Raw genomic sequence first — 12,631 nt, forward strand, 5'->3', positions numbered from 1 at the left:
TTAAAAAAAAAAAAAACAATGTATAAACTCTCTTCCTATCAAGAAAATGCATCATTTATTTTATTTCACTGCTTTCTATAACAAATAGAGATGAGAATACTGAAGTTTGGGAATCTGAATGTTTGGCAGTCAGGTATTGTTTGAGAAACACATTTTGAGCAGACTTGAAAGAAATGGATCTGGAAGTTGGAAAATTATTTAAAAGGAGGAATATAGCTAGTAACAGAGGAAAATATCCCTTGCCACTGAATTTTTAAACTTATATGAGTGACAGTAACAAAGATAGACTGTTCATACATGCAGGAATACTGTGCCATCCCATTTGTCTACCTGCACAATCTTTTTCCATCAATGTTGATATTTCAAGTCATAGGTAGTCCATTGCCTGCTAATAATTTTTGTGTACTAGATATTACCTTATATATAAAGAAAGTATAATGTATAAGAACATGAATAAAATAACTTCTAGAAAGCTGGAGTATTTGTAATTCACCCAGACATTTTATTATTGACTTCTTCCTATCCAATTGCATATCGATCCAATCTTGATTCTTTAGAACAAAATGTTTGTCATAGTGTTCGCTGAATGCCGTAATACCAACTACAGAATTCTAGAAATAAAATATTTACTGCTTGATTTTATAAAACAAAAATCCTTTGAAAAGAGTACAATTTCATAATAATTTTAACTGTGTGCCTGAGTCATAAAGAATCTCGTTTAGGGGGGCCTGGGTGTTTCAATCAGTTGTGTCTAACTTCAGCTCAGGTCATGATCTCACGGTTTGTGGGTTGGAGCCCCACGTCGGGTTCTGTGCTGGCAGCTCAGAGCCTGGAGCCTGCTTTGAATTCTGTGTCTCCCTCTCTCTCTGCCCCTCTCGTGTTCACACTCTGTCTCTCAAAAATGAATAAATGTTAAAAAAATTTTTTATTAAAAAAAGGAATCTCGATGTATATATATTTATATTTTTTTCAAATACTAAGCCCTTCTTTTTTACTTAAGTTTTTATTTTAATTCCAGTGTAGTTAACACAGTGTTGTATTAGTTTCAAGTGTACAATATAACGATTTAACAATTCCATGCATCATCCATTACTCATGATGACAAGTGCACTCCTTAATCCTCATCACCTATTTGACCATCCCCCCACCCACCTCCCTCTGGTAATCATCAGTTTGTGCTCTATAGTTGAAAGTCTGTTTCTTGGTTTCTGTCTCCCTCTCTGTCTCTGTGTTTTTCCTTTGCTCATTTGTTTTGTTTCTTAAATTCCACATGTGCGTGAAATTATTTCGTATCTGTCTTTACTGACTTATTTAGCTTAGCATTATACTCTCTAAATACCGAGTCCTTCTGTCTTGTTTTAGTTTACAGTGTGTATTAACATATTTTACAGTACTAAAGTCTGTCAGTTTAGGAAATTCAGGAAAACATTTTTATCTTTATTTCTCGTATTAATAATACTTTATAGATATAAACAAAATTGATGTACTATGCAACAAGTAGACAACATGTGTCTCATGTTAGTTTTTTGTAAGATTTGTGATGGGCCCTTTAATTTTTTTTAGGTTGGTTACCTAACCTAACATGTTACCTCGGAGATGTACATTTCTGCCTATCATTTAAAATTCATTGCATTGGCTAATTTTTTAGATAATAAATATTAATGTAGCAAAAAATTTACAACAGTGAACAACTGGGTTTATTAAATATTCCACATGAAAATTATAGTGAACATATCAGTGTTATGTTAGTGTATTGTTCTTCTGTAACTGAAGCAGTTTGTCCATTGCCAGGATGTATATGTAGGGTATACAATATTTCTCCTCCTGTGCAGTGTCATTTGTTTACAGAGTGGTAGAATGTTTTTGACATTCTAGGTGTTTTTATTTATTAAAATATATGCCATTAGCAGACTTTCCCATAGGTTGATTAGATATTTCCTCATATCTATTTTGACTTTTAAACTGATAATTGACTTAGAAAATCTTTAGAGTGCTGTAACTAAGGAAGCTTGCAGAGCATATGAAATACATATGGATTAAAAAAACTATGTAGACAGTACAATAGAATTTATTGTATAATAGAGAAACCTCAAACTAGTAAAAGGGAAGGAAAAGAGCTTAATAACTTGAGGAAACAGTAGGAAAAAGCAATGCCTGGGAAATGTATCAATGGGGAAATTTTAACAACATGTCTGATAATGTTAATATCTATTAATGTGTGTTGCCTTAAATATTTACAGTTAGAGGGAAACAATTATATTCCAGAGACTAAATATGTTTTGCTGGGTTGGAGTGAAGATGGATTAAGTCTTTTTTTTTTTTTTTATAAATTTTTTTTTTTCAACGTTTATTTATTTTTGGGACAGAGAGAGACAGAGCATGAACGGGGGAGGGGCAGAGAGAGAGGGAGACACAGAATCGGAAACAGGCTCCAGGCTCTGAGCCATCAGCCCAGAGCCCGACGCGGGGCTCGCACTCACGGACCGCGAGATCGTGACCTGGCTGAAGTCGGACGCTTAACCGACTGCGCCACCCAGGCGCCCCTGGATTAAGTCTTAAAGAGACTTTTACATTTCTCAAATGGGGATAATAGGAATATCAGAAATAATTAACATTTGGAAGAATGTCAAGTGAATGTGGATCACAGCCTAGGGTTCTGACTGAAGTATTAAGGGAAGTAAGGAGTTTATTGGTAAAGATTATTCTTAAAAACAACAACTAAATCATAAAAGTAGTTACTTACTTTTTTCCCAATTTTAACTGACAAGATGAGAATGGTTTAGGATATAAATAAGGTACATGTCTCTTTTATTCTGCGTTTATGAAAAAGAAGAGAATTAGGATAACAATTTCCTTCTCAAGCTATAAACACAGAAGGTCATTATATATTCATCTGGAACTTGTCTTTCAATCTGGGAATGAATATGCAATCACATATTCTCTCTCCTGTGCTTCAGAGAAAGAGAAAAAAACTTTTCTGTCACATCCCCAAATCTTGGCTGTTCTAGAACCATCTGGTTGCCATCTACATATATACTGTTTTCATAGCAGAAGTGTAATGGCACACCCTCAGAAATGTATTCTCTGAATTCATGCACATTATGGTTATTCTTTAGAATCTTTAAGCAAAGATTACAGCTGTTTTGTTTAGTCTCAAAATGATGTTCATACAAAATAAAAACAACCAGTTAAGACATCTTCATAATGGGGTTTTGCATCCATACTTACCACTCAAGATAGGCTTGTCATTTTCCTTTCTTATAAGGATTTGATGTCAAGGTTATGCTGGCCCTATTAAACAGGTTCAAAGTATTTTTTCTCTCTCCTCTTTTATATTCTCTGAACATGTTTATTAAGATTGGTGATATTTCTTTCCTAAATATTTAGTAGAATTCACTAGCGATATTCTCCGTGCCTTAGTTTTCTTTGTGGGGAAGTTTTAAGTCATGAAATTAAATTTTTCCATTAGTAATAGAATTATTTATATTTTTACTCTCCTTGCTTTTTTTTATGAACTGTCTTTTCCAAAAATATGTTAATGTCATCTAAGCTTTCAAATTTTGGTATGAAGTTGTTTATAGTGTCCTCTTATGATCTTAAAAAACATTTTTTATAGAAGTACAATTAAAATACAGTATTATGTTAATTTCAGGTGTATAACATAATGACTCCACAATTCTATATATTACTCAGTGCTCATCATAAGTGTGGTCCCCATCGGTCACCAATGTTGCTACCATCTTAATGACTATATTCCCTATACTATACTTTTCATCTTCATGACTTATTTATTTTCTTACTGGAAATATACACCTCTTAATCCTCATTATCTATTTCACCCATCTCTCCATCCACTTCCCCTTCGGAAACCACCAGTTTGTTTTCTTTATTTAAGAGGCTGGTTTTTGTTTGTCTCTTTTTCCCTTTGTTCATTTCTTTTGTTTCTTAAATTCCACATATGAGTGAAATCATATGTTATTTGTCTTTCTTTTACTTATTTCACTTAACATTATACCTCCAGGTCCATCCATGCTGTTGCAAATGGCAAGATGTCATTCTTTTTTATGGCTGAGTATATATGACATCTTTATCTGTTTATCTATAGATGGTTATTTGGGTTGCTTTCATATCCTGGCTATTGTAAAGAATTGTAAATAATGCTGCAATAAACATAGGGTTGCATATATCTTTTTGAATTAGTGTTTTCGTTTTCTTTTTTTTTAAGTTTATTTTGAGAGAGAGCACGTGCATGCAAGCAGGTGAAGGGCAAAGAGAGAGGGAGAGAGACAATATCAAGAAGGCTCCACACTATCAGCATGGAGCCCAACGCAGGGCTCAATATCATGACTATCACCTTAGCCGAAATCAAGAGCCAGATGCTTAACTGATGAGCCCAAGTGCTGCAGTGCTTTCATTTTCTTGGGGTAAATTCCCAGTAGTAGAATTGCTGGATCATACAATATTTATTTATTTATTTATTTATTTATTTATTTATTTATTTAAAATTTTTTTAATGTTTATTTATTTTTGACAGAGAGAGAGCACATGAGTGGGAGGGGCAGAGAGAGATGGAGACACATAATCTAAAGCAAGCTCCAGGCTCTGAGCTGTTAGCACAGAGCCGGATGCAAGATTATGACCTGAGCAGAAGTCGAAGCTTAACTGACTGAGCCACCTAGGTGCCCCATATGATATTTATATTTTTAATTTTTTGAGAACCTTCCATACTGTTTTCCATAGTGGCTGCACTTATTTTCATTCCCAGTAGCAGTGCACATGGATTCTTTTCTCTTCACATCCTTACTAACACTTGTTATTTCTTGTCTTTTAATTCTATCTATTCTGACAGGTATAAGGTGATATCTCATTGTAATTTTGATTTGTAATTTCCCTGGTGATCAGTGATGTTGAACATCTTTTTCATGTGTCTGTTGGTCATTTGTGTCTTTGGGAAAATGTCTATTAAGGTCCTCTGCCCATTTTTATTTATTGGTTTATTTATTTACTTTATTTTTATTTTTATTTTTATTTTTTTTTTCAGTTTTTAAAACAAGCTCTAGCCAATTTTATTAACGAAAAATTTTACATGATTTACTTTTCACCAGTCTGTTCTGGCATGCTTCGAATGATATCAGAATCACCTGGATCAATAATAGCCAGTGTGCACACTCTGTAGTATTTCCCACACGCTGTGCCCAATTCAATATTATTGCCGCTGTAGTGACGGACACCAGTTTTGGCCAACATAGCATAGTATTCTATTTCAGACTTCCTCAAGGCTGGGCAGTTGTTGGTGAGGATGACCAGTTTCGCTTTGCCATGTCTGATCATTTTCAGAGTCTGCTTGTACCCCAACACGTACTTCCCACTTTTCATAACGAGTTGGAGCCTAGAGTTGATGGACTCCAGCGACTTTTTCATCTTCTTTGTGGCCACCATCTTCCTGCCTTAGGTGCGGGGTGGACCCAACCAGAGGCAACAGCCAAAATGGCCGAGAGAGAGAAAGGCACTTTATTTTTATTTTAAGTTTATTTATTTTTACACCCAACGTGGGACTTGAACTCACAACCCCAAGATCAAGAATTGTATGCTCCCTTGACTGAGCCAGCCAGGCACTCCCCCTCTGCCCATTTTAAATCAAATTATTATTGTGGGGTGTTGAGTTGTATGAGTTGTTTATGTATTTTGGATATTAACCCCTTATTGACTATGTCATTTGCAGCTGTCTTCTCCCATTTAGTAGGTTGCCTTGTCATTTTGTTGATGGTTTCCTTTGCTGTGCAAAAGCTTTTTGTTTTGGTATAGTCCCAGTAGTTTCTTTTTGCTTTTTTTTTCCTTGCCTGAGGTGATTCATCTAAAAAAATGTTTGTAGAGCTGATGTCAAAGTGCTTACTGCCTATGTTTTCTTATAGGAATTTTATGCTTTCAGGTCTCACATTTAGGTCTTTAATTCATTTTGAGTTTATTTTTGTGTATGGTTAAGAAAGTGGTTCAGTTTCTATCTTTATTGTAGAAAAAAAAAATCAATGAAACCAGAAGCTGGACCTTTGAAAAGATAGACAAAATTGATAAACCTTTAGCCAGACTAATCAAGAAAGAAGAACAAAGCTGCTAGTGTCCCAATCCCGGATTGCAAGATATACTACAAACCTGTAGCAATCAAAACAGTATGTAGTACTGGCACAAAAATAGACACACAGATTAATGGAACAGAATAGAGAGCTCAGAAATAAGCCCATGCTTATATGATAAATTAATCTATGACAAAGGAGGCAAGAATATACAATGGGAAAAAGACAAGTCTCTTCAACAAATGCTGTTGGGAAAATTGGATGGCTTTTTCATTCATTTTGAAGAGAATGTCTGCTGTTTGGTATTACAGATATCCAGGTTCATCTTGTAAACTTCTTGTCTCAGACCTGGAATTAAGCATTTGTCAAGGATCCTTCAGTATTTTTTGTGCGTGGTGATATTTAGAGATAGAATCTTGACAACAGGTGTGCTTATTGCTACAGTGTTGAGTCAGTGTTTTAGGAACTTTTAGTTACTGAGCTAAGGGATGTCCATTTTTTAAAAAAATATAAAAGGTATAACAAGGTTTTTTTTAAATTTTTTAATGTTTATTTATTATTGAGAGACAGAGATGGAGTGTGAGTGGGGGAGGAGCAGAGAGAGAGGGAGACACAGAATCTGAAGCAGGCTCCAGGCTCCGAGCTGTCAGCACAGAGCCTGACGTGGGGCTCGAACTCACAAACCCACAAACCGGGAGATCATGACCAGAGCCGAAGCCGGACGCTTAATCTACTAAGCCACCCAGGTGCCCCAAGGCATCACAAGTTTATACTAATCTGTCTAATTCCAATTCATCACTCTAAGGCTTTTACTTAATTCCATCAATTTTACATTTGTGTCTCCTTTCTTCCACAATAAAAATCCCAGTTTTCATTTGTATCAACATAATTACTCATTTGTTACCCCACACTACTCAAAAAACAGAAAACAATACCAGCACTAAACCAACAATATGATTACAGTATCAGTTTAATATTTTTGTCATTATTTTCACTTGGAGGGTATATCCCACTAGGCACATATAAATTATTGTGTTTTAAAGTTTTGGGATGGGGGGGCACCTGGGTGGCTCAGTTTGTCGGGCGTGGGACTCTTGGTTTTGGCTCAGGTCATTATCCCAGGGTCATAGGATTGAGCCCCACATTGTGCTCTGTGTTGACAGTGCAGAACATGCTCGGGATTCTGTCTCCCTCTCCTATGCTTTCCCTCTCCCTCTTACTCTCTCTCTCTCTCTCTCTCTCTCTCAAAAATAAATAAAAAATAAACTTAAAAAAAAAAGTATTTTAGCGGGTGCCTGAGTGGCTCATTTGGTTAAACATCCAGCTCTTGATTTCAGCTCAGGTCATGATCTCACCGTTTGTGAGATCAAGTTCCGAGTCTGGCTCTGTGCTGACAGCATGAGATTTGCTCTCTCTCTGAGATTTTCTCTCTCTCTCTCTCTTTCTGCCCCTTCCTCACATGCATTTTCTCTCTCAAAATAAATAAACATTTAAAATATCTTGGAGTAGTTCATCTCTGTGTAGGTAAGCTGCCAAACACATACAGAGTTAGGTTCATTTGTTTTGAGTTACTTTCAAATTTAGGCCTGGAAGTAATATTACACTGTATGTTAACTAACTAGAATTAAAAAAAAAAACTTTTAAAAACTCAGGCTTGTTTTTTAAAACTTCATTTTCTTTTATAGCTATGTGAAATGTTACAATGGTTCTAAAATTCATAAAAGAAAGTATATTTAGAGAAGTCTAGTATTTACTATGCCTGTTCCTCCACTCTAGTCTTTCTTCTTTTTAAAAAAAAAAAATCATTTTTACGTTTATTTATTTTTGAGAGACAGAGAGAGACAGAGCACAAGTGGGGGAGGGGCAGAGAGAGAAGGAGACAGAATCCGAAGCAGGTTCCAGGCCCAGAGCTGTCAGCACAGAGCCCAACGCAGGGCTCGAACCCACAAGCCATGAGATCATGACCTGAGCTGAAGTCGGACGCTCAACCGACTGAGCCACCCAGGTGCCCCAAGTCTTATTTTCTTCTTATAGGTAATCAAATTTTATGATTTATCCTTCTATTATTCCTTTTTAAATGCATATATAAGTGTATATATATTATATATATAGACACATTTATATGTATTTATACATATAAACGTATATATATTTTAAATATATATATATATAAATATAAGCAAATGTGTATGTGTGTATATCTTTTTAGGATAAATTATAACATACGAAAACATACTCTTCTCCACTTTGGTTTATTCACTGAAAAACATATACTTGTGGGGTGCCTGGGTGGCTCAGTCGGTTAAGTGTTTGACTTCTGTTCATGTCATGATCTTGTGGTTTTGAGCCTGCATGATGCTCTGAGATGATAGTGCAGAGCAGAAACTGCTTGGGATTCTGTCTCTCCCTCTGTCTCTGCCCCTTCCCCACTCCTTCTTTCTCTCTCAAAAATAAACATGTATACAGATGTATATCTATCTATAGATATAGATAGATATGTATATAGATAGATATACATCTATATATAGATATAGATAGATATATAAACTTGCGATCACTCCATAGGAGTATATAGAGCTACTCTATGTTTCTTAATGATGTCTTTTGATTAACAGGAACTCCTAATTTTAATGAGATCTAACGAAATCTAGTGCATTTTCTTTTTTACTTGGTACTTTTTCTATCCTTTTAACGAAAATGTAGCCTACTTCAAGGTCATGAAGATATGTTCCTATATTATCTTCTAGAACATTGCTGTCCAATGGGACTTTCTGTATGTTGGAAATTTTCTATATCTGCATATATAGGACATATGACTACTGAGCACTTGAAATGTGGCTAGTGAAACTGTGGGACTGAATTTTTAATGTTCCTAAATTTAATTTGAGCTTCAGTTTAAATAGCCATATTCGATTAGTGGTTGCCATAGTTCCAGCAGCTTTCTTGTTTTAACATGCACATTAAGAATCTTAATCCATCTGAAGTTGTATTTTTGTGTATGGTGTAATGTTGGAGCTGAGATTAATTTTTTTCCATGTAAAAATCCAGCTGAATTTTCTACATACACAGCACCACTTAATAAAAAGACCATACTTTTCTTGCTATTCTGTAGTGCCGCCTTTGTCATAAACCAAATGACTGTATAGTTGTACCTATTTCTAGACTTTCATTCTGTTTTAGTGGTGTAGTCCTATATTCTTGTGCCGATACCATTCTGTGTTGATACGCACTGATATACAATTGTGTAAGTTTTTCTAGCTTGTTCTTTTGCCTCCTGATTAATTTAGTTATTTTCGGCCCTTTGCAGTTCTACGTAAATTGTGAATCATCGTGTTAATTTCTACCCCAGAAAACTCTGCTCATATTTTAATTGGTGTTACATTGAATCTGTAGAAACTATGAGGCATATTCCCATTTTGACAAACTTTTACTTGGATTTTTATTTACTGTGTAAAAAATAAGGGATTTATTAACACAATGATAATATGTACATAAACATCTGGTCTACTAACATGATATATCTTTCTATTTATTTTTTTCTCACTGTTTATATGTGTTTATGTGTGTATATAGAGATATTTTTGTACAACTTCATTAAATATTTGATATTTTGATATAATTTTAAATGGCATTTAAAAAATTTCATTTTATAATTGTTTTTGTTGCAGGTATATAGATATAAAACTAATTTTTGTATTACGTTTATATCCAGGGTCCTTGCTAAATTTTATTTTGAAATGTCACATTTTTATATTATTTTATATTTTCTATAGACACTGTTTGCCATTTCCAATACTCTTAGTTTTATTTATTTATGTTTTAACTTTCTAATCATATTGTTTCCTTGTTTTATGGTTTGGTGGCATTGCTGAATTGAAGTGATAATAGTCTTGTCTTAATCCTGTCTCAGACAGAAAGTTTTTTATATTTAATATGAGATACATTTTGTTCCAGAGGTCTTTTGTCAGGTTAAGGAAGCTTCCTTCCCTTTCTAATTTAACTAAGGGATTTTTAAAATATTATGAATGGGTATTAAATTTATCATATATTTTTCTGTTTAAGTGATCATATGATATCCTTTTATTTTATTCAAATCATGAATTATATTGGTTGATTTATTAATGATAAACCAATATTACATTCTTCGAATAAACCCTGGTTGGTTGTGATATATTATCCTTCTTTATATCATTGGATTTCATTTCCCAATATTTTGCTTAGAATTTTAAAAATCTGTGTTTATGATAGAAATTGGTTTGTAATTTTCCATTCTTCTAATCTTTTTGTCAGGGTTTGGTATCAAGGTTATGCTGGCCTCTTATAGTAAGTGGAGAAGTTTTACTTCTTTTTCAATTCTTTGGAAAGTTTGTTTAAATCATTTTTTTCTCCCATAAATGTTTGGGAGAATTCAGAATTAAGCCTTATTAGATTAGAGTTATTTTCATGAAAATGTTTTTAATTACAAATTCAGTATCTGCAGTAGGTTTAAAACTATACAAATTTTAAACTTCTAGTTGTATAGTTTTGCAAATTGTTTTTTTTTTCAATAAATTTGTGCATTTATAATGTAATATATAGGCTTAAAGCTATTCATTATATTTCTCATTATTTTAATGTAGTAGAAACCATAATGGTTTTTTTTTTACATTTCTCATTTTGTATTTTTGCTTTCTTTTTTTTGAAATAAAGTATGCCATAGCTGTATTGATTTTATTAGTTTTTTTAATAATTTTTTTTGACAGCCAGAAAATAAGACTTATTACCTTTATTTTTTATTTTTTTAATGTTTATTTATTTTTGAGAGAGAGAGAGAGAGAGAGAGAGAGAGAATGTGAGCAGGGGAGGGGCAGAGAGAGAGGGAGACACAGAATCCAAAGCCAACTACTGGCTCTGAGATGTCAGCACAGAGCCCAATGCTGGGCTCAAACCTATGATCTGAGAGATCATGACCTGAGCTGAAGTTGGACACTTAACTGAATGAGCCACCCAGGTACCCTAAGACTTATTACCTTTATTTTATTTTCTATTTTTAAGACTTATTACCTTTAAATGAGCAATAGCAAGACTGACAACTGAACTCTCAAAAAAAAAAAAAATTGGAAGCCAGAAGACAATGAAATGACATCTTTAAAGGGCTTAAAGAAAACATCTGCAAACTTAGAATTTTATGCTCAGCAAAAAATATTCTTCAAAAAGGAAAGTAAATGAAAATATTTTCAAATGAACCCAAACTGAGGAAATATATCCCAAGCAGATCTTCACTGAGGTAGATAGTAATTTCTTTAGGTATACATAAAATATTTCTAAGTAGAAGCATGAGAAATATAGGAAGGAAGGGAATGAAGGGAGGGAGGGAACAAAGAAGGAAGCAATGGAAGTAAATATTTACGGAATATAACAAAACTAAAATATAGTAGGATTTAAAATATAAAACGAATTCAAGTATATGAGAACAATAATGTGTTCTTATATCTAGAGAAAGGTAAATAGAATTAACGGATTTAATAGAATTGAAATTTAATAGAATTAAAAGAATCTAAGGCCATTATATCATTCCAGAAGTCAAGGATGCATTTATATCTTCTAGGTTAATCCATTTAAAATATTAAAAGAATTGGGGCGCCTGGGTGGCTCCGTTGGTTAAGCGTCCGACTTCGGCGCAGGTCATGATCTCGCGGTTCGTGAGTTCGAGTCCCGCGTCGGGCTCTGTGCTGACAGCTCAGAGCCTGGAGCCTATTTCAGATTCTGTGTCTCCCTCTCTCTCTCTGACCTTCCCCCGTTCATGCTCTGTCTCTCTCTGTCTTAAAAGTAAATAAACGTTAAAAAAATGAAAAAATAAATAAAATAAAATATTAAAAGAATATGAGACCAAAAAGTTATTAATGGGGTTATAATAGGATAAAAATATACTTAATTAATCTATGAAAAGGCCAGAAAGGGGGAAAAAGACAAATAAGAACAGATGGGATTAAAAAAAAAAGTGGTAAAATGACAGATTTAAATTGAAGCATATCAGTAGTTACATTAAATGTAAACAGGCTAAACATTCCAGTTAATGAAGATGGTCAGACTGGTTAGAAATTAAACAACCATATGTCATTAATCAGAGACATACCTTTATTAAAAGGATAAAGAAAGGTTGAGGGGCGCCTGGGTGGCTCAGTTGGGTAAGTGTCTGACTTTGGCTCAGGTCATGATCTCACAGTTTGTGGGTTCAAGCCCCACGTTGGGCCCTGTGCTGACAGCTCAGAGCCTGGAGCCTGCTTCAGATTCTGTGTCACCCTCTCTCTCTGCACCTCCCCTGCTTGCACTCTGTCTCTCTCTGTCTCTCTCTCAAAAATAAATAATAAACATTTAAAAATTTTTTAAAAAGGTTGAAAGTAAAAGGATGGAAAGAGATTATACTATGCAAATACTTATCAAAAAGAAACTGTATACAGTATTTGCTATACAAATATCACTTATAGTAGACCTTAAGACAAGAAACCTAATAGATATAAATAGGGACATTATATAATGAGAAGAGGGTCAGGAAGTTAAAATAATAATAAATTGCATCC

At 34.1% G+C, this 12,631-nt stretch overlaps 3 protein-coding genes across 6 annotated transcripts in view; 2 read left to right on the plus strand and 1 right to left on the minus strand.

Moving 5' to 3' along the window:
* The window catches only part of LOC122488297 (protocadherin alpha-7-like), a 126,902-nt gene that overhangs the window by 73,559 nt on the left and 40,712 nt on the right, over positions 1-12,631 (plus strand).
* The window catches only part of LOC122488247 (protocadherin alpha-C2), a 136,893-nt gene that overhangs the window by 51,027 nt on the left and 73,235 nt on the right, over positions 1-12,631 (plus strand). The gene's annotated exons all lie outside the window — the stretch shown is intronic.
* On the minus strand, positions 5,039-5,456 carry LOC122488306 (60S ribosomal protein L30-like). Its single transcript, XM_043589561.1, has one exon. It carries the CDS (start codon positions 5,437-5,439, stop codon positions 5,092-5,094), a length of 348 nt encoding a protein of 115 aa, XP_043445496.1. The 5' UTR covers positions 5,440-5,456; the 3' UTR covers positions 5,039-5,091.

This window comes from Prionailurus bengalensis, chromosome A1 (genome assembly GCF_016509475.1).
Source record: "Prionailurus bengalensis isolate Pbe53 chromosome A1, Fcat_Pben_1.1_paternal_pri, whole genome shotgun sequence".
NCBI lineage: Eukaryota > Metazoa > Chordata > Mammalia > Carnivora > Felidae > Prionailurus > Prionailurus bengalensis.